This window comes from Pararge aegeria, chromosome 4 (assembly GCF_905163445.1).
Source record: "Pararge aegeria chromosome 4, ilParAegt1.1, whole genome shotgun sequence".
Taxonomy (NCBI): domain Eukaryota; kingdom Metazoa; phylum Arthropoda; class Insecta; order Lepidoptera; family Nymphalidae; genus Pararge; species Pararge aegeria.
The window spans coordinates 14,568,268-14,593,704 of NC_053183.1; the positions used below are offsets into that span (position 1 = coordinate 14,568,268).

Consider the following 25,437-nt stretch of genomic DNA (forward strand, 5'->3'; position numbering starts at 1 on the left):
TTAAAATAAAAAGTGATGCTTTAATTATGGAGGGTAGAGGTAAGGAGAGTCATCTGTGTATATGAAAAAGTGTCGTCAAAATGTATTAAATTAGGATGGCGCCACATTTGCATCAGGGTAACTCTTAAAAGAAGCGCCAAATATAAATATTGTTAGAGTAGGCTTGAAAAATAAACAAGGTAAACAAGGAAGTAAGGTTATATTTACCACAATATTTTGTACAACGTAAGTTGTTGAAATTCTCAATAATTAACTACTTTAGTCGATAATGACATTAAATTTTTTAACTCGGCATACTTCAATTCATCCACCAGCGCCATTGTGGAGGATTTTTGAACTATTATTTAGCGCATACACTGGACACTTTTTCAACTTTTCTCCCATATAAGATGACTCTCCTTACCTCTACCCTCCATAGCTTTAATGAATAAATTTTTTCGTTATTTTCAAAAGACACTTAACACCAACACAAAAGGCAAGTAAGAAAAAATAGAGTATATATCACTATTGTTTTATTAGAATATAGTGTTTACTTATTATTTATCTCTCATTCATTTAATGGTTTGTGGTGCCTAATGAGTTTTTTTTTTACTTTTTAATAGATTTTCAGGTTTCTTAAAAAAACATACTAATGTTTTTTTAACCGGAGGCACATGTAATAAAAGCATTATGTTCGCCGCTGTGACATACAATACGAATTCTGATTGTATGTCTGTGTTTACGAGTATGCGAAAGTTAACACAATAAGAAATTCAACGTGCTCGTCAAAGACGATAAAACAGTATGGTGCGCGTATAAGTGTTTTAAATATAGACATTTATATTTGGTTTGGCTATTATTCTATACTTACGGACCCGCGCGACTTCGTCCACGAATGAGCCGACTTAAAAAAATATTCGTATGTTGTCGCGGACTGTTTTGTAGAACTTTAAAGAAACAACAATTCCGACAATTCCGATATACTTACTTACTACATACTCCCGTCTTTTGGCGTAACGTTTACCGTACACGCATCGCACGCATCCGAATCTCTCAAAAAGGATATTTTTTGTAGTTTTTGCCCGAGATTCCAATATAAATAAATAGATCGATTTATCGCCCCCGAAACCCCCTGTATACTAAATTTCATGAAAATCGTTGGAGCCAATTCCAAGATTCCAATTATATATATATATATATATATATATTTATATATATCAGTGGCGTGCGTTGGGTTTCTTACCAGGGTATACAGGAGGAAAATTGTATAAAACAGCAAAATCCTCTTCCAATACGAGTTATATATCAATTTAAGAGTAAGCAGTGCTTTTGTGCAGATATAAGAATTGCTCGTTTAAAGATATAAGATTTATATTTTGGTTATTATTCTTTATTGAGAGATTGTGATTTTATTATGCCTTCATGTAGAAACACTTAAATCAGAAACGGGCGCTACAATGAAAGTAGGTACATGATAAATTGTAAACATAAAGTCATAATCCTGCGTAAGTTACCTACACCTATAAGTTAAAGCTGTTATGCTCAACATTATAAAATACATAATACAATTAAAACAATGTTTAATGTCCCTATCATAATACTAGTAAAATGCTGAAACTAACTTATGGCGATGTTAAAACACACCGTTCGCACTCTAAATAACAGTCTCCGAGGATCAACGCACTTTACAACTACAACTACTGCTATATTTTCTTCAAAGTCCACACGGAAACTACAATTCTACATTCACAAGGCACGTATCGAAACCAGGATACGCTGAAAAATATTTCTCTGACAAACATTACAGTTCTTGCTCAAATGATGTCTAATAATTATAAAGTCAAAATTGCACACTATGACGATCTTTGGCGTTCGCACTTTTACAGCACGCCTTTCTCACAAACTTTCGCAATGCATTATTTTAATATATGTTCACAGTAGGTTAGTTTTTCACCAAATCACACACGTTTTTATACACGTCTACGAAATAGTAGACTAAAAATTGCATTAATGCTACTTCAAGTCGTGACATACTGGTACCTACTGCACGACTTTGCAAACGTTGCTGTTCCGACAAGAATGAAATTACTCAGTCGGTTTTGACATATATTTTGTACAAACATTTTGTACATGTTTATGAGAGGCTTTTCAGTCTATAGTACAGGGCAGTGCCCCATTTTCAACAAGGTCTAAATGGAACACTCATCGCTATCACGCGCGTAATCGTCGTCTTCATCGTCCTGACGGCCATTCTTCTTAACCTTCCCGGAAACGACACCTGTGTTGACCTTACTGAACAAACTACTCCGGTTTAGCCTGGATATTTCCCTTTGAGGACTGAGCCTTTCCGCCACAGCCTTTTCATAGTTATCCGAGATTTTACTAACTCCATTCACAGGACTTGTGACAGGCGATTTAACGATTTTATTAGGAGATGTTGCAGCTTTAGTAGCTTCACTGCTCTTATCTAATACTCCACTAGTGGCTGCTGTGTACGAAGGCGGATCTTTCGCTCTCGCGCCGGCTAATCCTCCAGGGTTCAACAGTTGCGAGTAAAGGAAACTATTGTTGCCGAAGCCATATCTATTGTCCATTTTTCCGTTCATCATCATTAGACTGACTGGTTTCTCGGGTGGGATTGGCTTTTCTCCTTTCTTTTCTAATGCGACATTCTTTTGGCCGGCCCATCGTTCGCTGTTGCCAATGGAGTAAATCGAGCTGAGATTGACGAAGCCAGCTGGGTTAGTTGCAACCGGAGTTCGTGGTCCAATAGCAACTCCCGCGGGGTCTCTCGCGCGCCCTGGAATTGTTGTAGCCAACCCCTCGCTGAGAGTTGACTCCTCAACACTAGAGTCCTCTATAACCTCTGTGTTCGTAACATCGTCTAGGTTAGGCGATAAACAGTCTTCATCTGTTTCATCGTATGAGCTGAAATATGAATGGCGACATTAGCAAATAGGCCTAATCCAGCTCCTGTAGTACTACAATATCTGGTGCATTACGATAGTCAAAAAGGTTGCTACTGGCCGGATTTATGGAACTCTTGATAAAACACTAATTATAGGCCGAAGTACTTGCTAGAGCTAAATTCGAATTATTGCTATTTTAGCCAGTAGAAATTATTAAGAACAAGACTATCAAAATCTTTACGTTAATAATCGCTGCACCAAATTTCGTAGTAAAAACTCGTCAGATTACAAACTTGAGTGTAAGTTTTTGAGTAACTAAGTTAAGTCGTTTAGTGTACGGCGAATTATTTCGAGACACTTCCCACTTAAAGTTATTATTTTCTTATCATTTCGTTCTATGTCTATATCAATGTAAACATTATATTTAATGGGTTTTAGTGTCTATCTTTAATATAGGGAAAAAACAGTAAAATTAAGTGCTTTTTATGTCGATTTTACATAACTTTATAAAAAAAAACTCTTAACCGGCGCCATAGATGAAGAGATTTATCATTCCCACATTATTCGCACGCCTGGATTTCTACAAAAGAGAGAGCACGAAATTGACTGCCTCTTATATCTATTCTTTGTTAGCACTCATTAAACGTAATTTTTTTTTTTTTTAAACATATTTCCTACTTTTAGTAATGTAAATATAGTTCACATATAGACAGCAGATAAGAAAAAAATAACTTAAGTGTGCGGTTTTTTTATGCAAAAATTTACACTCGTATATTAACATATCAATTATATTATATGTACTGAATGCAACAGATCTGCAAGATCGAAATCCATGTTAGTCGCTTCATGCCTGATAAAATGCCAATGAGTTTGAATATTATTTACAAACATAAGCAAGGTAAATATTCGTGAGGGGATGATATTTACATGGGTGATATAATATATTATGTTTCATCAGTAAGGCAGACTTTCCAAGCGAAATTGTAGTCGTGAATTTCTTCGGTAATGTTGGTAGAAACTTTTGCTGCGGCGTAATAGTGAAGATATATTTTCGTAAGCGATATTATACAAGTCTAGTCAGAAAAGGAGTAGAAACAAAGCCGATAGAATTCCGAAAGAGGTTTTCTTAGACAGTATTAGTCAACAAAGTCATAAAATACGCTGATTTTGACGGTTATGGATACGCAGTGGTACGAATGGCATCAACTGTTTACATTATTTGAAGATCAAGTGATGTCACTGATTACTATGGATTCAACAAGAAAGGCTACAGTCCTTCATCATAATAATAAAACAATAACTGCACTCGTGCATACGCACACACATACTCGTAAATATGTCTCGATAACAAGCGAAATACCGAGTTGGTTTTTTGTATAGGCTTCAGTATTTTGACGAATAGAAGCCTATTACTTTTCACGGTATAACATGTAGATGTAGTTTAATTATTATTTACAAATAATCTTAATTTTATTGTAATGAATGAGATTATGAGGCTTGCACTTTTGGATTTTCCAACTAGTTTTTAAATACTCAACAATGCTTAATCATAATAATAAAATCAACACTATTAAAAATTGATAAAAATAAAACATCTGTGCGTAAATTTGTCACGGGTTAGGGTGGTCAGTTTTATTTAGGTTACTCTTTTTAATAAAACTGAAATATAACAATATTTTAATGAAACACATAAAACATAATCATTCCTCTAAATCGAGAATTAGTGATACCATAAATTGGGGGTGTCCCAGTACCTCCTTTCGAACTAACTAGTCTTGTATAATAGGCACTTAGAGCAAAATACAGTGTGCTATGTTACGACTTCAGGATCAGAGAGATTCAGGATGTTTTTATGTGCTACAAGTTTGTCCATCCTGTCTGTTTTTTTGTATAGTCCTAGCGCTCAAATAGATGAACCAATTTCGATGTGGTTTCCTTTAATGGAAGGATTCTGTAATCGGGATAGTTCTAAGCTACGTTTGAAGTCTGTTTATTCATTTCTTTTTTCGGCGGGTGAGAGCATTACTGTCATACATTTGATATTTTTATCACTTTTATTCTTACGACTTGAAAGGTACTGTTGATGCAACCCCCATCTGCTAAATACACAACAACAGTGTCGTGTTTGGGCTCTATAATTAATACTCAATTTGTATATTTTAAGATACAAAGCAGACCGATAGGTGTTACTATGGAACTTTGTGGTCTTCTTTAGGTTTTGTTAAATTTATTTAAATGAAAATTCAGCTTCCGTAACTTAGCGTTGGTAAAACTCAAAGAGTAGATTAATTTGTTTTTTTTACACAACATTGCAATCCTCATAGGGGATGTTTGTATATCCTTTAATCTCTAAATTCTTACAGATGGGAATCAACATCTGACTAAGCCGTAACAAAGCGATGGCCGGTTACAGAAAGATTTATTATGTTATTACTTTTTTTTTAAATTTTTGATGGACAACTTCTTATGACGATGAACTCAAGCAAATGTCTGAGTTCAGATTGATTAAAACTATTATGTGTCAATGCAGCAAAATTACACAACACAATATTATCATACACGGCAATACACGAACACAGTCTTACCCTATCATAGCCAGTTCTGTCTTCCTCCCTGATGAAAGAAATTGAAATAAATAGTGAACATATTAATAAAAATGATATCTAAATGAATAAGTACATAGGATTTTATGAAGTGAAACTTCTTTAGGAGCGGCAATGTAAAGAATTTTAGAACCTTCATATAAAAAGTAATTTATAGGAACGTAATAAACAAGATAAGTAAAATTTTGCGTTTCGGTTAAAATTTTCGCGCTTACAGCTCCATCGTTTTAAATATAAGAACAATGTTATTTTTGTTAAATCGAGCAAATAGCTTTTAGAGTTAATTTTTCGAATTTTGCTCTATAAAACATAACATGCAGCAGCTGCGTTCCATTTTTAAAATTCGAGAATCTCAAAACTTGTTGAGTAACCTACGTATTACACGTGCCAAATTTACCAAACATACTTTTTTGCATTATTGTGAGGATAAATTAAAACTTAGTCCTTAAGTCAAACTAACGTACAAATGCTATGAGCCACCTGCAGGGCAGGAGACATTTTCTCCACAGGGAAGATACGACGCCTGAGATACTTAGTTTTTTTTTTTAAAGTTTACGGCGATGGATTCATGTCCTTTAACGCCTTTCTAAATAAATATACTTAGTCACGAGAGAGTATCCAAGCACGACGTAGGTATGTTTAGATAGTTCGGCCAACGACGCTACCAGCCTATAATTTTTATTTCGACCTATAATAGAATATTATTTATGTCTACCTTCATAATATAAACAAAAGTCAAAACTTTATTGCATGATCAATTTCGGGTCATAACTCATAGTACTTAAGTTATTGACTTGGAAAAACAACACTGATCTTTTACTGTTGAGACCACTGGTTGCGACTATTAGATTACAATGAGACTTTTTTTAAGTATACCTATGTACTTATATTTGTAAATCCTCATAAGCGCGTAAAGAAGTTTCACTGTTTTACTTCGTCCGTGCGTAATCTAAATTAATTACTATACGCAACGTAACTTTTCTTAAATAAAAATAAATACGTAAAAATGATAAAATAAATAGACATCTATTTATTAATAAGCTCGTAAATGCGCTTTAATAATTGCAAATCGTTTACAGCAATTATGCGCACATTTATATGCAAATCAAATAAATACAGATAAGTAAATATATAGGAAGTAGTGTAAAAAAAATGTAAATAAAATATAAAAAGAATAATATGACGGTATCTATGGGTATGAAGATTTTATTTCCTCCTAATTATTAAGTAGGTAGGGTATGTTTTTAATGTGCATTCAGAACATATTCGAAAATGTTGCGTGGGGGGGTTCTGTTAAAATGTAGTCGTATTTCTTGGCCATAAGTTTTCGTGCACTAGCAATATTCTCTAAGACGAGTGCGACACAATGCATCAAATGCTTGAGGTCTAAAATATCTAGTGCCTTTTATGTAACATTTACTTTACCACATTACAGAAGGGACACTATTTGTTTGTTTTAAATCCAGGAAACCCACTATTCCTGAACAAGTCATAGAACCGATTAACACACTTCCTTTTCTCCGATTCTCTAATAATGTACTGCCTGTTTTATAAAAAAAAAATTATTATGCATGGATTTTATATAAACCTATAAACTAATTGTAGGAATGCTTACATTTGGTCTTGCGCGTCGCTACCTCCTTCTTCGGCCACTAGTAGTTCGTATTCTTCAGCCGCAAATCTGTCCCATTCCGACATCTGGAAATAATAAATAAATAATTATTTATTACCATTATCATCATAAATAATTTATTAAATTATTTTTAGATTCTATCATTTATTTAATTTCATTTTACTGCCAGTTAACGCACTCCTAGATGATTCTCCAACTTAAAATGTCACTTTTTTTATTCTTTATTGCATTACAAGTGGCTATAAACAGACAAATGTTGAGAAAAAACACAATTTTTAACACTCATGATATTTTAAAGTATCTGTTTATTATTTAAACTAATTAAAAAAATGTTTAAAAAAGTTCTGTCTTGGACGTCCGTGTGTCTGTATCTGCGGATCTCGTGGTCACTCGATAAGCGAAATACTTCACTTATCGAGTTGGTTTTTTTTATAGGCTTCAGTATTTTGACGAATAGAAGCCTATTACTTTTCACGGTATAACAGATGTAGTTTAATTATTATTTACAAATAATCTCAATTTTATTGTAATGAATGTGATTATGAGGCTTGCACTTTTGGATTTTCCAACTAGTTTTTAAATACTTAACAATGCTTAATCATAATAATAAAATCAACACTATCTGTAATGAGGTTGTACATCCCACGCAAGTGTGGAGGACGTGGTCTTCTGAATGCCAAGAACCTTCATAATCGTGAGGTGTGCAATCTTAGAGATCATTTTCTTAGAATGAATATGGGTATGTGTAAGGATGTCGTTGCAGTAGATAAGGGTCTTACTCCACTATTCCTTGGCAAAGAGAACTGGCGCAAGCCAAAAGTACTTAGCAACTCAGATCGTGTGGCGGTATGGAAGAGTAAGGAGTTGCATGGCAGATTCTACAAGGCCCTGTCGGGACCAGATGTAGATCAAATCGCATCTGTATCCTGGTTACAGTTCGGTGACCTATTTGGGGAAACCGAGGGTTTTGTCTGTGCAATTATGGACGAAGTCATCAAGACGAGAAACTACCGGAAACACATTATGAAAGATAGCACTCTAGAAGATAGATGATTAATATTTTTTTTTATGAATATAATACAAATAAATACTTATAATATATACAAATAAACACTCAGACAATGAATAACATTTCTGTTCATCACACAAACATTTTCCAGTTGCGGGAAGCGAACCCACGGCCTTGGACGCAGTAAGAAGGGTCGCTGCCCACTGCCCCAACCGGCTGACATAAGAGCTTTCTTTTTCAAATGATCAATTCTATTTATTTGAAATCATAATATTTACTAATAATTTCTTTTAATCGAGTACGTGATGCTTATAATAGATGTTCTCCTAGTACCTTATTTGCGAATGATCATATTTACACTGACCTCGGAATCAGAATCGCGTTGGGTCGCAAACGGATCTCGCTGCTCGTGGTCGAGGTATTTCTCCAAATTGAAGAACGTGTCGAAGAAGATGGGAGTCAACTTGCACTTTTTCAGGTCGGTGAGCGTAATCTTGCCGTCTTCCGCTGGGTGGACCATGTCTAACATCTGGAAATTCAATTTAAATTATTTAATATTTTTTAAGTTGCGCTATTAAATCATAGATTAATAAAATAATAGATTTATAAAAGACGGCCAACGTCTCTATCTTTCTCGCATAATATACGGCCGTACAGTGGCCTACACAGAATTCCACCAGGGTAGGCATTAACTTAACAAGCATGATGGCATAACAATTAAAAACCCACCATAAAATATATTAAACTATGAGTATTACTTTTTTGCACGAATATTTGAACTACTACACTTTAAAGTACTTATTCTTATTTATACGCTCACTTAGGGGCTAGATGGCAATATGTGAATTGTCGTAATATTGTTTATTATAATTATTCATAAAAATAATGAACAAAAAGGATTTACGATACGCTTGCATTCTTAAGCCTTAGTTATACAAGGAGAGTTTTTTTCAAGAGGCATTTTTTTTCCTACGCAATATTCTGATCGCCTAGTGAAAAATTGGTGGTTATTTCATTTCTTAAAATTAGTTATATATAGTTGATAACCAAGGAGTGTAAAGGGCTCTGCTTTACACGACTCGGCATCGGTACCTTCTAGTTTTGCCATTCGATTTTCCATTATCCGAATGTCGTCACACTGGACTGGCTGTTCCTATACAAATGATCGCTTACATTTTGTCCCTATTTGATGCACCAAATAGTTCCATAGGTTTACCATAAGTTTCTCTGGAACGTAATATTATAATGTTTTAAGAAATTTTAAAAGCAACTTAGTGGTAGTAATAGTGTAACCATTGTCTCATTCGTAAAATGAGTCCAGAATGCTGTTTGAATCTTGCACTTTTTTACACTTGCGGTTCTTGCCACACAAAAATACTCGCGTTTCACAAATTGGGATACGAATGCGTATATTGTTAACCTACGACTTCTGCCTTTAAATATTTTGAGATTGCAAGAGGTAAAGTGAGATTTTGTCTTTGATACATGCATCCGAGCATCGCTTGTCTATACTTATAATAAAACTGTAACTTAACGATTTCTGTACCTCTAATATATTTTGAAAATTTTGATCGATCATCAATACTGAGTCCAAAATAGATTTTTATTTATCTGTCTGTCTGTCTGTCTGTCCGGGCATCACGTGAACACTACTAAACGGATTAAAATAAAATTTGGTACAGCGGTAGCTGATATTCCGGGTCAACATATAGTTTTTTTTCCGATGAACAATAAGTTTCCTCCGGGAAATGGGATATCATTTTTTATCAATTTTACTTCATACCTCCGTTAAAGTTGAACCGATTTTAACAATTCTTTTTTTATTCAAAGTGCATACTATCAAGCATGCATCGTCTGATTTTAATAAGGATCTGATAAATATTGTCGGAGATAAAGGACATAACTCTTCATAAATAACAGAAGTCGCAAGTCATATGGGACAACGATCGAATGCGTATGTGTCAATCATCCTACTAATATTATAAATGCGAAAGTTTGGGAGTATGGATGTACAAATGTATGTATCAACTAAAATTATGATAACTTACTAACTCAGTACACCACGTAAAATAATAGAGGGTACATAGCTAGCCAAGATGATTATGATTTTAGTATCAGATCTATTCTCGCTTTTTGATTGACTCATACGCAGACTAAGTTGCGAGGGTCCGCTAGTATGATATAAGTTTCTTGCCTACCGTTCACATTCAAAATACTCTCCTTGTGTAACAGAGCCTTAAAGCCAATGCTGGCTTTAGACTTTAACGAGGCTATTTATGGAGACCTTCTGTTAACCATGTAGAGGACCAATAGAATATGGGCAGTGGTCTCACTTTATATGTATTCTTACCTGACATAAACAATCGCTGAACGGCAGAGTTTCAATACCTATTGCCTCCATCCTCTGCATTTGCTCCTCGTAGAAGTATTCCAACTCGTACATAGAGATATAGCCGTCTCCATCCACGTCCATACACCTGGAAACATAGTTATTAATTTATTTCTCTATTTAGAGAAACACTATAAAGTGGAGTGGTTTTTGATTTAGTCGTGTACACATCCCTATCCCTATCCCTACTCCCTACTTTAATATTATAAATGTCAATGTAAGTTTGTTTGTTACGCTTTCACGCAAAAACTACTAAATCAATCCTTATGAAACTTTGTACACATATTCTTGGAAGTGTTAGAAGTAATATAGGATACTTTTTATCCCGACATTAAGCTCGGTTCCTTTGGGAGAGGGGATGAAAGTGTTTAACGATTTTACAACATAACTGCGACAAATTATAACCGATTTAAATAATTATTTTTGTACTATAGAGGTTATATGGGTTTATTTTTCCCAAACTGTGGTTAAAGATAGAGTACAGAACTCCTCAGTGGACAGCAGCAAACCCCTCATTTAAGGCTTAGCGATACTGAATACTTTAATTTTTTTTAGAACTGCAACTAAATTTAATGCCACATCAAAAAACAAAATCAAACGTAGACGAAGTTGCGGGCAACAGCTAGTACTTTATAATTGGTAGTTCACTACTAAGATGTTAGCTGGGACCTTAGTCATTTAAGATATTGAAACAAATTTTTTTTATTTGTCGTTTTCGAATAGAATGCTGACTCCTAACTGTTTAGTCACTTCTCTGTTTAGCGAGGTTAACAGCCGCAAACGGGACCGACTTGCCTAAAGTGGGACGTATGATCACGTCATTGGCGTGCACAGGGTTTTTGACCAGGGTATGCATTAAGAAGGAAGATGCCATAAAATGGAAAAATCCTTCGCATTTATTAGTCATCCAAAAATGTTAGGATGGGCAGTGCTTTTGTGTATGTATGAAGTGCACGCCACTGGATCACGTTATTAATACCTGAACCAGTATTCAATAGCAGTGGGATGCGTCTTGTCTTCTTCAGCTAGTAGGAACCACACGAACTCGGTGTATGACATGCGTGGTTCACCATCGGGCGTCAGGCGATTCTGGTTGCCTCTCGTCACACAACCGGATAAAACCCGCTCGATCATACGACTGGAGAGAGCTGAAATTAATAAATTGGTTTTATATAATTAACTAGCTGTTGCCCACATTTTTCGAAAAATCCCGTTAAAACCTAAAATTTTCGTGGTTAATCAACTTTTCTTAAGTGTAGTTCAATGGGTATACCACGATAATATTTTGGGATTTGTCGATATTCCGACCCAGTTGCACGATCCTGGTCACGAAGGGACTGTGAGATGTCAAGTTGGATGTCAAGGGCAGAATTCTATATTTATTTAAAAGAATCTGACTACCCGCTTTTGTGTTCTTTTTGTTGGTATTTCACGAACTGTTCGACAAACTACAGTGTCAAAGTCACTTTTAAATTCTGTTCTTGGCTTTGCAAACCAAGAAAGTATCGTACAGTATTTTTAACCCGTCGAAACCTTTGGTTTTCCCGGGATAAAAAGCCTATGTTACTCTTAGTTCTTTCAATTAACTCTTTGCCAAAAATCATGTTGATTGGTAGCTTAGGAAGAGCGTTATGGAAGGACAAAAAACCAACAGTTTTTAAATACATACAGTAAGTAAGGATTTAACATCACTTTTTAAAAATATGTTTTTGCGTGTCCATTTTCTTAACGATATGGTGGTCAGATACTTTTGTAGGTCGAGACCTGGATCGACTTAAATTTTTAACCTAAGATTTTCGTGGTTAATCAATATTTCTTAAATATAGTTCAACAAAACAGGTTCATAATATTGTAGGATTTGTCGATATTTCGACCCAGTTGGTTTTCTCGACATAAAAAGCCTATGTTACTCTCAGTTCTTTCAATTAACTCAGTGCCAAAAATCATGGTAGCTTAGGTAGGGCGTTACGGACAAAAAATAAACAGTTTGTAAATACAAACAGTAAGTAAGGATTTAACATAAAATAAATAAAAAAAAGGATTCAACATAACTGTTTAAAAATATACTTTATTATATTTTCTTTGCGTGTCCTTTGCGATATGGCGGTCGGAGGCTTATATAGGCCGGTATATGATCGACTTATATCTTTTTACTCCCGCTCTATTGGACTTTTAGGCACAAATTGTAATTGCAGTGCGACAGGGGTATGTTTGATGTTCACACGTGTAAAAATTTACTTTAATAAAAACAACACACACTTCGTTTTTTTCATCCTTTTTCGATTTCGCTTAATATTATCTATTGTTAATTATTATATTCTGTTATGTTAAAGAATTCTCACTTTAGTAAGAATTATTGGAGTAGCGTTGGAGGGGGTCTATAAGCTCTAAATGCAACTGCCTTTAAAACAAGTAGTCTGTGCTTAGCAGTATGATGTTGATGTGAGGACATTATTGATACCATCGTGTGATGATGACCTTTTACCCATTTTTCAGGCACATTAAAATGAATGTGAAAAATCGAACCCACCTAGGGTTTGAAAGAGAATATCTCAAGTGGAGAAAGCGGGAATTCGTAACAAAAGCCTGTACTAACCGTGGTCGTTATGCCTGGCCAGATCATGCTTGTCAATGAACAGATCATGATCCTTGTCCAACTCCCAGAATTTGCAGTAGATGACATAGAAATGCTCGTAACTGGAATCATAAAAGTACAATTATTTAAGCATAATCGGACGCATCGGTTTCGTTAGCGATGAATTTCTGGGGGATTAAGAAATTTTCCCGATGTATGATCCATACGTCAGACATTGCCAAATTTCTTCGAAATCAATTATTAAGTGTTATAATCATGTTCAGATCCAGAGTGTTTTGTGTTACCCAAGTATCATAGGTACCTGTTGATACATACTCTAAAATATTTTATTTATGTATCTACATTCATTTTTTCAAACAACTTCATTAAACTTAAGTTCCTATTATTAATCTGCTTAGAAGAATCTATACTGTCTTCGGATGCTAGTTATAGATCCTAGTTATATTTGTATTTGAAAAGTTAAACTCACCTAAAGTATTGCGTAACTTGATTGATGTCTTCCTCGTCTTCTAAGAGTTGTATCACTTGGAGGAGATTGGATCTTCTGAGTTCCGGTATCGATATCCGGCCGGACCACGAACGGTTGACACAGTAAAATATCCTAGCGATTACCTGGAAACACGGGCATATTTCATTTACATTGATGAATAGTGTTTAGGTAAAAGGCGTCGGTTTTCATAACAGCTTAGTTTATCCTAAAGTTTAAAATCAATAATATACCTATTTTTTAATTTTAATTTGTGCTTCTTTTGATGTTAATTTTTTGAAATGTTAAGTGCACTGTATATGGGCTATGCCTGAAATAAAATTTATTGTTTTTATTATTATTTTTACGAATAGCAACATACTATTTTTGTGACAAATTGAATCAAACAGTCTAAATAATAAATGTCGGTTGGCTAAACATCTTAGCGTTTCGTATAAGAAACTTGGATGAAAAACCATGTTTTGTGTGTTTTAATTGAATATCAACCATATATTCCACCGCTCGCAGCGTCTCGCTGTTCTGTGGTATAAGCACACTCACAAAGTAAGTAGGAATAAGTTTACAACCTTAGATTTATCTACAAGACCTCTATGCATATTTAAGCCAGGTAACAGTAGGTTATTAGGTAGGTATATAACTCATAGAATCAATAAGTTATATGCTGCTGGCTGCTATTTCATTATAAACAGAATGAGTTACCTAGGGTACGTTTTTTATCATCACCCGAAATAATTTCTCTCTCTCTTGTATACCACGCCTACCACGCTGGTCCAATGTGTGTTAAAGTAACGCGTCCATGAAGTACAACTCTCAGTTAATAATTATCTGTTAATGTAATAAGATGGTTTAGCTCACGGTAAAAGCCTAATTTTAACTTCCCGAGATTCAGGGAGAGATTTTATCTAGGCCACACCAACGTTGTATTGTTTTGTTTAAAAATTGGCCTTCAGCCTACAGGATGTCATATCGATTTTAAAGAGGATTTTATATTATTCTTCTGAATACTTAATTGTCGATTAGTCGCACCCCCATACTAATTATTGCACATGAGTTTCTCTCTCGAGTCAAGTTAATCCCTCGAGGTTAATTGCCCGTGAGCGCTAGAAAATCGGTTTTTCACGGATTAAGGTTCCTTGAGCCTTGAGTGTTGGGTAAATCCAACATATTTCTGCATTCTATTCTCGTAGAATGCAGCAAAACGCTGAAGGGAAACGTTTAATAATTTTCTCCTGCTATTTCTTTGAAATATGACGAGATAATGGGTAGACTGGCTAACTCGTAGCGCATATCTTAGCCTTACTCTCATGGAGTTTTTTTATACCTTTTGTATCATCATCATTAAATCAATCAATTGACGTCCAATGCTTGACGTTTTGTCTTTTGAAGGTAGTTCCGAAATCCGCGGCCCGCTTATGTCTTGCGGATACCGCGACTCCCTTGATGTCATCTGTCCACCTCGTTGGAGGTCATAGAACGCTGCGTTTGCCGGTGCGGGTCGCCATTTCTTAACTAAACGCCATCACTTTACAAATCACTGAATTATTTGGCTTTTGTCTACTAAAATACGCAGGTTTAGGACATGTAAACATTCCTCTTGAATCGGACTACCGATTGCTGGAAACTGCACTAAACTCCGTTGCGTAGTTTAAAAGATCTAAGTGTACAGACAAGGGGAGCGGCCTTGTTTTATACTATATAAATAATTATTCTTACGTCACGTGCGTTGAACTTACAGTATGAACATATCTCGAGTGGAACTCAGTGGCTTCCTTTAGGAACGAAAGCCCAGGGTGTGTGTCTACGACGTCTTGCACAAGCGGCACAAAGTCTTCAGGAGTCAGGTTGCTGTTCTTCCCTCTGGTCAATATATATACGAACCGGGAAGCTTCGTCGTGGCATGTGGATGTCATACTGAAAAGGCAAACGATAATAATTTTATTTTTTTATCTGCACACGATAAATGTCGACCTTACAATGAAATAGTACACTTGGCACACTAGTACAAGTTTGTGAATTGTGCATAATGTCTACATCTCCTGAGGATGCACCGGTGTGTCAGAAAAACGTGCGTAGATACTTCATATCTTATATTCGTGCGTAGATATTTTGTTTTATATTTTCAAAAAAGGAAGAGGTTCTCAATTCGACGGTAGCCTGCTAGGTATGTCTTTTTTTTGTATATCTGTTACGCGATTACGTCTCTGCCAATTATAAACCGATTTGGATGATTCTTTATTTGTTTTTTATTTATAAGTCATACCTCGGAGGTGGTCCCGTTCCAATTTGGTGAAGATCTATTCGAGTAATCCTTGGAAAAATCGGGGGAACTTTTCAAATATTATAGGCACACACACCTATAGCAATTTGAGGAGTTTTTAATGTAATTTGAGCATTTGAAAAACCCTATTTGGTCGGATGATGAAGCACACGGATGGCCACCGTTACTACATAATTATAGGTTAAATATTTATTTCTTGCTTTGTATTTGTTTTAGAAAGTAGTTTTTTTTGGCATTTGTACATAGTATTGTTAGTAGTAGGTTTTTTTATGGTTGTACTTATTTTTAATTAAATTATGTTCGCGGTTTAAATATACAAGTATTTAGTAAACATATTTTTTTCAAAGTTACTTTATAATTCATGAATTTCTTTAAGATGAAGGATGCTTTTATTTGTACACGAGATAGAATAAGTAACTTGTGAAATTGAAAATTGTTGACTTCAGAAAATGGCAACTGTTCAGTTTCCGGCATTTTCCTTATGTAGAGTCACTACAAACAAAGACTTGACAATTATAGCGCTTTTGCGCTTGTCCTGTAGGTAACCTACCTAGTCGAAATAAATAATATTTATATTTCTACGCTTAACCAGCAAACGTCATTAGATGAATAAAACATTCTTACAAATTGTAAAACATAACTGATCATTTTGATAAATAACTAAAACTATATATGTAACTATATATGTAACTATATATGGGCTAAAGGTCAATCCTGCAAAATCAAAAGCTATCGTTATTGGTAGCTCAGGAATGATCGCGAGGGTTGATTGGCTGAGCATTCCTTCTGTTATTTATAATGGCATCGCTATTCCTTTTTGTGACTCTGTGAAAGATCTTGGTGTATACCTCGACCGGGAATTGTCATGGACAGTGCATGTCAAAGAGCTGAGTCAGAAAGTGTTTGTGGCGATGAGCTCGTTGCGAAGGCTGCAATCATTTCTTCCAATTCCGACCAAAGTTATGCTAGCACATTCTCTTTTTCTATCTATTCTCGATTATGCGGATGCAAGCTTTCTTAATCTGACCGAGGATCAGCTTAATAAACTTGAGCGTCTTCAAAGTCTGGCTATTCGGTTCATATTTGGCCTTCGCAAATATGACCATGTTTCCGTATTTCGACAAAAACTCAAGTGGCTTCCTATTCGTCGTCGCCGGGATATGCATGTACTTTCTCTTCTGTACTGTGTGTTATTTCATCTAAATACTCCCTCGTATTTAAAAGAGAAGTTCACTTTTCTTGGTGAGCAATCTGGTGTAAGATCGTGCCGTGCGCTGACGCTGTGTATGCCTTATCATAAGACAAAATTTTATAAGCGTTCGTTTAGCGTACGAGCTGTGGAATTGTGGAATGCGCTTCCATTGAGCATACGACGATCCAAATCACTGGCGATATTTAAAAGAGCAGTTAAGGCCCATTATATTGTTAACGACTTTTAATAGTATGTATATATGTACTTACTCATTTATTGTATGTTAAAGTATTTAATTATGTAAGTGTTGTTATTATATATATTAGTTTATTTTTATATTTATTTATTTATTATATTATTTACTTTTTATCTATTTGTGCACACTAGTTTATGTATTGGCATGTAGTTATTTGCATGTATGTATTTTAATATTTGTACCACCAGCAGTCTATTCTCCTCTTCTTTTTTTTTCCTAATTCTAAGGTTGCCTGGCAGAGATCGCTATTAAGCGATAAGGCCGCCTTTTGTATTACTACTTCTTTCGATGTTTCTGTTTTTGTTATATTTTAAATGTTGTGGTATACAAATAAAGAGTTTAATAATAAAACTGGGCTACAAGAAAACTGAAGACAAGTACATATAAAAAGTTTAAAACCCTGATTATTCCTTGGTCAAAAAATTGATTTGGCCATTCAAAGGGACAATGCTGCCAGCATATTAGGTCTTATGCCTCGTTGATTTGAAGACGTTTTAGATTTTATTTAGTCTTATTTTGGTTAGTTTAGGAAATTTATTTACAGATATTTCAATGGTAGTAATAAATATTTCTAACCCTTATTGAATACCAGTTTTATATTCCACAAATACAATTAACGAATGCAACTTTTAGTTCTTAGTGTTAAGACCGCCATTTCGTATATCTAGGTAAGTTGTTAATATAATTAAATATAATTTCATCCCATTTAACTTGTTACTGTGATATAATAAAGTATTTAGAAACACAAACAAAATTTGAAAATAAATTTCATTACTATTTCCATCCACCAATCCGAACTGGGCCAGCGTGGACCACGGCCTTAACCCCTTCTCATTGCGGAAGGAGACCCGTGCCCTGTAGTGGGCCGATATGATGATATGATGATGATGATGATGATGATGATGATGACTTTTTTCATTTCATTTCATTACAAAATAATTTAACTTCACTTGTTTCGAGACCTGCCAGTATGTTTGTAGTGAATCTGCAATCGCTCGGTAAACAGAATAAGGAATAATCAGGGTTTTAAACTTTTTATATGTACTTGTCTTCAGTTTTTTTGTAGCCCAGTTTTAGTTTTTATCAAAATGATCAGCCGTTTTTATTAACAATAGGCCAGGGCTTGACGACAATCATTCCCGTTAGATAGCAATGATGAGGTCTAAGTTAGAGCATGCTTGCCTAGAAAAAGTCTATTCACTCTAGCCTCGAAGGTACCCAAATTATACGTGGCAGGAAACACGCCAGTATATGTTATTCATCCATCGAGAAGAAATTTGCAATAAACTCAGCAGTTACTCTTTTCTAACATCAGCATTTTATAATTTTACAATCTTTATTCTAATTTATATCATAGAAGCAGCCGTTACTTAGCGGAATTCCATGATATGATGAAAATTAAAATTAAATTTGCTATACAACGTGAAAAGCAGGAGAATCTGTGCGGTGTAATTATTTTCTTTGATTTTCAATCTTTGTTATCCCACACCAAATAGATCTTCACCGATGTACTTTCTACAAACGTTTCGCTCCGACACTGGAGCATCCTCAGGAGATTTTGACGTTACAATAATTGTTAAGTTAATTATTATTACGTCTTGCGAGAGATGAAAATGGAGGGATCTGCTTCCAGGCAAACTTGTCATTAAGAAAATCAAAATTGTATGGTTATCTCGCTGTAATAAATGTGCTTTAACACATTGTTTCGACATATAATTTCAAAAATATTTACCTAAGTAGATATTGTTATCTATACTGTGACCTTTTGCAATTATATACGCTATTAGTATATTAATCATTTTCGCCAACTTAGTTCAAAGCTACGGCAGCTTTCTGCACATACGGCAGTATATTAATCATACCACAGTCAGTTGTGTGTTGCGGTTACTTCGTAATAGTACTATTAACTTTTACTCGAGTACACCGCAAACCACGAACCATACTCGTAAATTATCTAAATAAATTGATCGTAAAAGTTTACTTATCTTAAACGTTCCTCATTACCTTTTATTAATTTTCAAACGTAAGTTTTAACTATAAATATATAACAGTAAGTACCTACCTATTAAAATATCACCAAAGCGATATCATAGTTCAATACTAAATAAAAGCAGAGACACCTTTAAATGAATATCATCGAAATATTACTACTACTATTAAAAAATAATCTTATTCATCAGGATCTGGATTGTTGCAAATCAATCTTCACAGCCATTGTCTATTATGTTTGCCTAATTTTAAAAGTACTCACATGATACTTACCTATTAGGTATGGCCGTCAACGGGCGCGTTTAAGTTCTGCTGTATCGCCAGGAACAAAGCTTTTTCGAGTACAGAGACGCATCTTCATTGATAGCCTATAAAAGTCCACTGCTGGACTATAGCAAACTTTCCAACGGAGGGTTTGCCCACGCTGGGCAGATAAAGAGGCAGTAGATTGTAGTAGTAGCACAGAGGACGCTGCTGTTGGTTTTAAAAGTTCTCACGAGGTACTTACTCTCTCCAAAAATCAATGAACTTATGGCCGTCGACGGGCGCGTTTAGGTTCTGCTGTGACGCCAGGAACAAAGGCATTTTCCAGTAGAGAGGGCACTCGCACGCTTTCACGATGTGTTTGAAACTTTCCCGCGGCACCTGGGGACAAGGGGGTTTTCTAATATTATAATGATGTTTTGATGGCGCTGTTATATTAGAAAGCTATATTTTACGAGCCATTGACAGTTTGCGGTAATATGTTATAGACATAAAATACGAGCTTCATGTCCACGTAATTCATTGCTCTGATCATACTTGAGACTATAAATAAATAATAAATATACTACGACAATACACACATCGCCATCTAGCCGCAAAGTAAGCGTAGCTTGTGTTATGGGTACTAAAAAATAAATAAATACAAAAATACTTATAATATACAGATAAACACCCAGACACTGAACAACATTCATGTTCATAACACAATTTTTTTTCCAGATGTGGGAATCGAACCCACGGCTACAGATATAATAGATCACTATAACCTGTGGTGTCGACTCTTCGGGCTAAGAACAATGCATGGACGCTGCAACTATCTTTCGCATAAGTGGGGTTGGAAACCATCATACATGCTACATGTGCCTATGGCGAAGAAGATCTGACGATGGAGCACATAATCCAGCTATCCCCATCTTTTCAGATATTGCCCAACGACCTTTTTGATCTCCCTTCTCGGACCGTCACATGGTTGGACAATGTGGACATTGATTTGTAACTTATTAATTTGTATATTACAATTATTTAAACCGCTTATTCGTTGAAAATGCCAGACGACTAAATAAATAAAATAGATTACTATAAATATAATTAGATATAGATTATTCGGTATTCTATATCAATAATAATAAATATAAATATACAACTACGATGCAAACATTGCCATGTAGCCCCAAAGTAAGCGTAGCCATTTTATTATGAAAAGTTAATACCAGTATTCAGATCGATCTCTTTAGAAACCATGCATTCTTTGAGTTAAAATGTAGTCTATGTCATATTCCTGCCCGTTTACCATACAAAAAATACTCCATACAAATAATACGTCAAACGTTTCTCTGTTGCTGCTTGAATGAAGAAAAATCCTACAAGCACACCTTCGCATTTATTAGTAAATATATTACTTATTAAAGTGTGGTAAATAGGGTAATCACTTTCTACTCGTGACGTTTTAGTTTAGCGATATTCGACAACTGACTTGTATTTTCTTGGAAAAGAGCAATCTGCTGAGTTTCTTGCCGGCCCCTCTCAGTGGAGTCTGCCTTCCGAGCCGGTGGTAGAGTCACTACAAACAGACTGACTTGACTTTATAAATTTAAAATGCATATTAATTTATTATTTATTTGATTATCTCTAAAATATAGTTTTTATTAATACATAACTATAACCTAAAATAAACTATTTAAAAACTAAATAAAATCTAAAACGTCCTCGAAACCACCGCAGCGAGGCACAGTTCCTAAGATGCTGGCAGCATTGCCCCTCTGGATGGCCAAACTAATTCGTTGGCCAAGGTAACTGCCCGCTCTAGGATCACCGGTAGACTCGATAACCCTTTTCGATAATTCTCTGAAAAGGGCTCTTGCCTCCGGACCCCACGGTCCCAAAGTCTCTACTCCAAAATGCACAAAAATGAAGCTGCTATCCAGGTTTTCATATTTACGCCTCTTGGCCTGCTCGGCACTGGAAGCAGCCGCACCTACCATTGACGAAGTGGCCTGGATGTGTGATGCAGCTAGGGTATCAACACAAGTTGCCTCCTACAAAAGTGACCTTCCAAGCCTCCAAGGTATGAGCGTCATACCATCAGGTCTCTTGCCATCGCTCCGCGCCAAACCAATAGGTTCTAATACAGCTGGTACGTGAGCGGTAGCTAGAGAACGTCGGATGATGTCGTTGTAAAAAATGCATATAAAAAAAATTCGGAACCGAGAGGATTTGAACCTGCGACTCTCGGGCAATCACGGCCTGAGCGCTTTCAACAACTAAGCTACGGCTCGGCTCTCCTACCGTCGATGCCGAAATTAGTATATGCCTTTCACAAATTTTGAAAAATTTTTATATGCATTTTAAATTTATAAAATTGATAATTCCTCCAAGTGTAAGTAAAAACACTAATAAAAATTATAAAAAGACTGACTGACTGCTTATAAACTAGGCCTACTTGAAATAAATTTAATTTTTTATATTTTGTACCACTATTATTTAATTTGTTATATTTTGTATTTGAGGTTTATTCTCCTTTTTTTCTCCTAATTAAGCGATAAGGCCGCCTTTTATATTCTGCGTCTATTTTCTTATTTCGTGATTCTTTTATTCTTGTATAATTCTTTTACTTCATGTGGTGTACAATTAAAGAGTAATAATAAAAATCATAGGTCTTATATCAGACATAGAGGCAGGTTTCTGCATTTCTACGAAACCTGTACCTACCTTACACTATATTATGTATAACGTAAGTGAAAACGACAGACCACCCAGAGGATGCACGTGAGTGTCAGTGTTAGTGAGTCGACCGTTATTGTTCCGATCGTCGTTTCAGTCAATGGTCTTCTCGCGAAAAGCTTCGACCAACATCTTAAGAAGCTTTCGCTTGGTTGTTGGATCAAGGGTCGGTTACAGAAGGCAGTAGTCCTTGAAACGGCGCGTATTGTGAGGTTCCTCACTCTGGAGCCCTGACCGCCGGTTGTGCCCCGCAATCGGAGTAGTGTTTTTATAAATTTTCAAACATTTATTATTTTTCTTTTATAATTTCACTATTGAAAAAGTGTATAAATTGATAGACTGTTTTTTTTATATTCATAGTTTCAGGCCAAACATGTGGTCCAATTGAGCAAAACTTCGCAGGACATGCAAGGAACATGCCTTAAAAAATCACGTCCTGTGTCCATTAACCTGAGGCATAGGTGTTTAGCTTCAAGTACCTGTAATTCCACCGGCAACCATCCCTTCAGACCGTAACACAGCAATGCGGCGTGGCGTCAGAAATAAGCATGGAGGCTGTACTTTCGCGGACTCTACTACGTCTGTACCTATACAATAGCGAGCTCACATGTGTCTTAACTAAGAAGGTCGTCGGTGTGTGGGCGTTTGTTTTGTATTCTGTGTCAATCAAGGTGTAAATCGACTTGGTCACGTGCATCCCATGGGTGGTCTGTCGTTTCCACTTACGGTATACATAATATAGTATCCGGTACAGGCTTCGGAGAAATTCAGTGCCTCTATGTCTGATATAATTTCGATTTCCAGATTAGTGTTTCAATCAGGGCATTGATTCTCCAGCACTCAATTCTACTAAATAGATGCCAAATTGTATTTATTAGGAACACTGAAAATGATAATGAATTTAATAAAATATTTAAAAAATACATCATAGAGCAATGCTTTTATTCTGTAAATGATTTTTTTTATTATGAGCATCCCCAATAAAATCCATTTCCCTACTATGCGATGACTTACTTATGTTTTTAAAATTCATAAAATTATTTAATAAAAAAAAATGGATGTGCCCTATCTGAGTGTACCTACGTTACATTAAATAATTAGATTCATTTTAAATATTGTATTATAAATGTAACATTATGTATTGCGCTGAATAAATTGAAATTGAAATAACACTCTACTGTAATTAGTGAAGTTATTGACAGTGACAATTAAAATGGATTAGGAGGTGTCAAAGTTTAATACGAATTTCGAAAACTGTTGACATTTCTGTATCCTAATTAACACAAATTATGTGCTGGGTATCAAGATCATCGTTATCTACTTATTATCGGCCCACTACATTGCACGGGTTTCTTTTCTGGCGAAAGTCCATTTTGCTTGCTAAGTCTTATTGTATTAGCCATTGGTAGACTTAACGGGCCTTTGAGAACATTATGCGAAACTCTCAGGCATGTAAGTTTTTTCATCATGTGTTCCTTCGTCAATATGTATCATGTGACTCAAAAAAAAGTTAGAGGTGCGCGCCGGGGCACTAGTTTATCACACATAATATACATCCAGCGTGTCATAAAACACCTATATGTACATGCTGCATGTATGCCATATGTGATCATATTATCCACAGATGCGAAATATTAGGATACTTTCTATCCGGGTAAAAATAAGCGGTTCACGGGGGATTTTTAAAACCAAAAGTACATAAGGGTAATAAACAGACTTTGTACGCAGACGAGAGTGGTAGACAATCAATAGTGATATATATATAACTTCAATATATCAATAGTTCAAATACCCAAAGAAAATACGCACTATAAAAGGACATATAGCTATCGAGTTTATATCGCTCGATGTCTCGCGGTATTTGAGACAAAGGAACTGAGACGACTTCCTGCTCTGGCAATTAGCCGTATTCTAGTTGCTCGATAGGGATGTCATGATTAGGGATGTGAATTAAGATATCGATGTTTTGTTAAATCAGAAATTGAATATTTTTTTTTGCCAGAGTATCTAATTACTGACGGTTTTAACAACCGAATACCGAAAGTCCAATTATATTTATGCCCGACTTTGGAACAGAATGGAGGATTTCTTGATTTGTAATTTAACATGCCATCCACTAGATCAATGAGGCAGGTGAAATAGATCATCATAAGTTACATAATATCCCATCAAAATCATAATTTATGTAAAAATTCAGAGCCAAGTTCCATTTGAAGAATTTCGGTGGTTGTAGGCTTCACTGGAAAAAGAATTAAACTCTAAACGGGTGCCATGTTACAAAAAAAAATCTGAAGTTTAAAAAAAATTTAAATTCAAAATACAATATTTTGTTCTTTCTTCTAAAACAATGTTTGCTATTTAATTCATATTATTGTAGTAATATATTAATATTAGGTTAGGTACATGGTATAAAGTATATTAATTTTAGTAGAATCAAAATATAAACAGAAAACTTTTATAATTAAATAAGCTAAAACTTTTTGTTGAGGTACATTCACTCTAAAACACTGGGTTAACTGAAGCCAGCTCTTTGTCCACTATAAATAGTCAATTTGATGACCGCTTGCTCTATTTCTTTATCGTCCTATTTTACTGACGTTGAAAATGCGCATAAGGAAGTCCATTTCTATCACTCCTAAGTCGTCATCTTGTACTGGTATTTGAGGTTTATTTTCCTTTGTACGTCTGTCGGACTTTATTTTAAATAGCTATATAGTCTTTCAAATCTCCAATTGTCTGTTCAGTGGAGTCAGGCGTTAAATTTGCGGAAGTTTTGTTGTGAATTGTTTGCGCACTGAACTTTGCATATGTGCGTAGCAAAGACAATATCTAATAGATGCTTCGGTTTCGGGGCAAAACATGCATAGACTTGCATAATTTGTTTTGGACTTGATGCGCTGCGTATGCAAACTTATATAACATACATATTCAAACTGTGGCTGTTTGTTTGTTTTTTGGTTTTTTGCCTGTGTTCGACTCAACCACTGCATACATCTTGATGAAATTGGGCATATGTATACAGGAAAAATAAGGTTTCCCGTGGGATTTCTCAAAACAGAAAAAATGCAGACAAAGTCCATTCAGCAGCTAGATAAAAATACTCGTATAATATACTACACACTCTTTGTTGTG

At 35.3% G+C, this 25,437-nt stretch overlaps 1 protein-coding gene across 4 annotated transcripts in view; it reads right to left on the reverse strand.

Annotated features, from left to right (window-relative positions):
- Positions 1 to 1,317: 1,317 nt before the first annotated feature.
- The window catches only part of LOC120637803 (serine/threonine-protein phosphatase 2A regulatory subunit B'' subunit beta-like), a 169,782-nt gene continuing 145,662 nt past the window's right edge, over positions 1,318 to 25,437 (reverse strand). For 3 of the 4 annotated variants that reach the window (XM_039909823.1, XM_039909825.1, XM_039909826.1), the window contains 9 exons: positions 19,829 to 19,965; positions 15,339 to 15,516; positions 13,588 to 13,730; positions 13,119 to 13,219; positions 11,502 to 11,670; positions 10,484 to 10,610; positions 8,498 to 8,662; positions 7,107 to 7,189; positions 1,318 to 2,907 (listed from right to left, as the gene is read on the reverse strand). In XM_039909823.1, the coding sequence (XP_039765757.1) occupies positions 2,169 to 2,907; positions 7,107 to 7,189; positions 8,498 to 8,662; positions 10,484 to 10,610; positions 11,502 to 11,670; positions 13,119 to 13,219; positions 13,588 to 13,730; positions 15,339 to 15,516; positions 19,829 to 19,965 (1,842 nt within the window). In that variant the 3' untranslated portion in view covers positions 1,318 to 2,168. Of the gene's footprint in view, positions 2,908 to 6,916; positions 7,035 to 7,106; positions 7,190 to 8,497; positions 8,663 to 10,483; positions 10,611 to 11,501; positions 11,671 to 13,118; positions 13,220 to 13,587; positions 13,731 to 15,338; positions 15,517 to 19,828; positions 19,966 to 25,437 lie in introns of all 4 variants that reach the window. The other variant, XM_039909824.1, reaches the window with a different exon arrangement.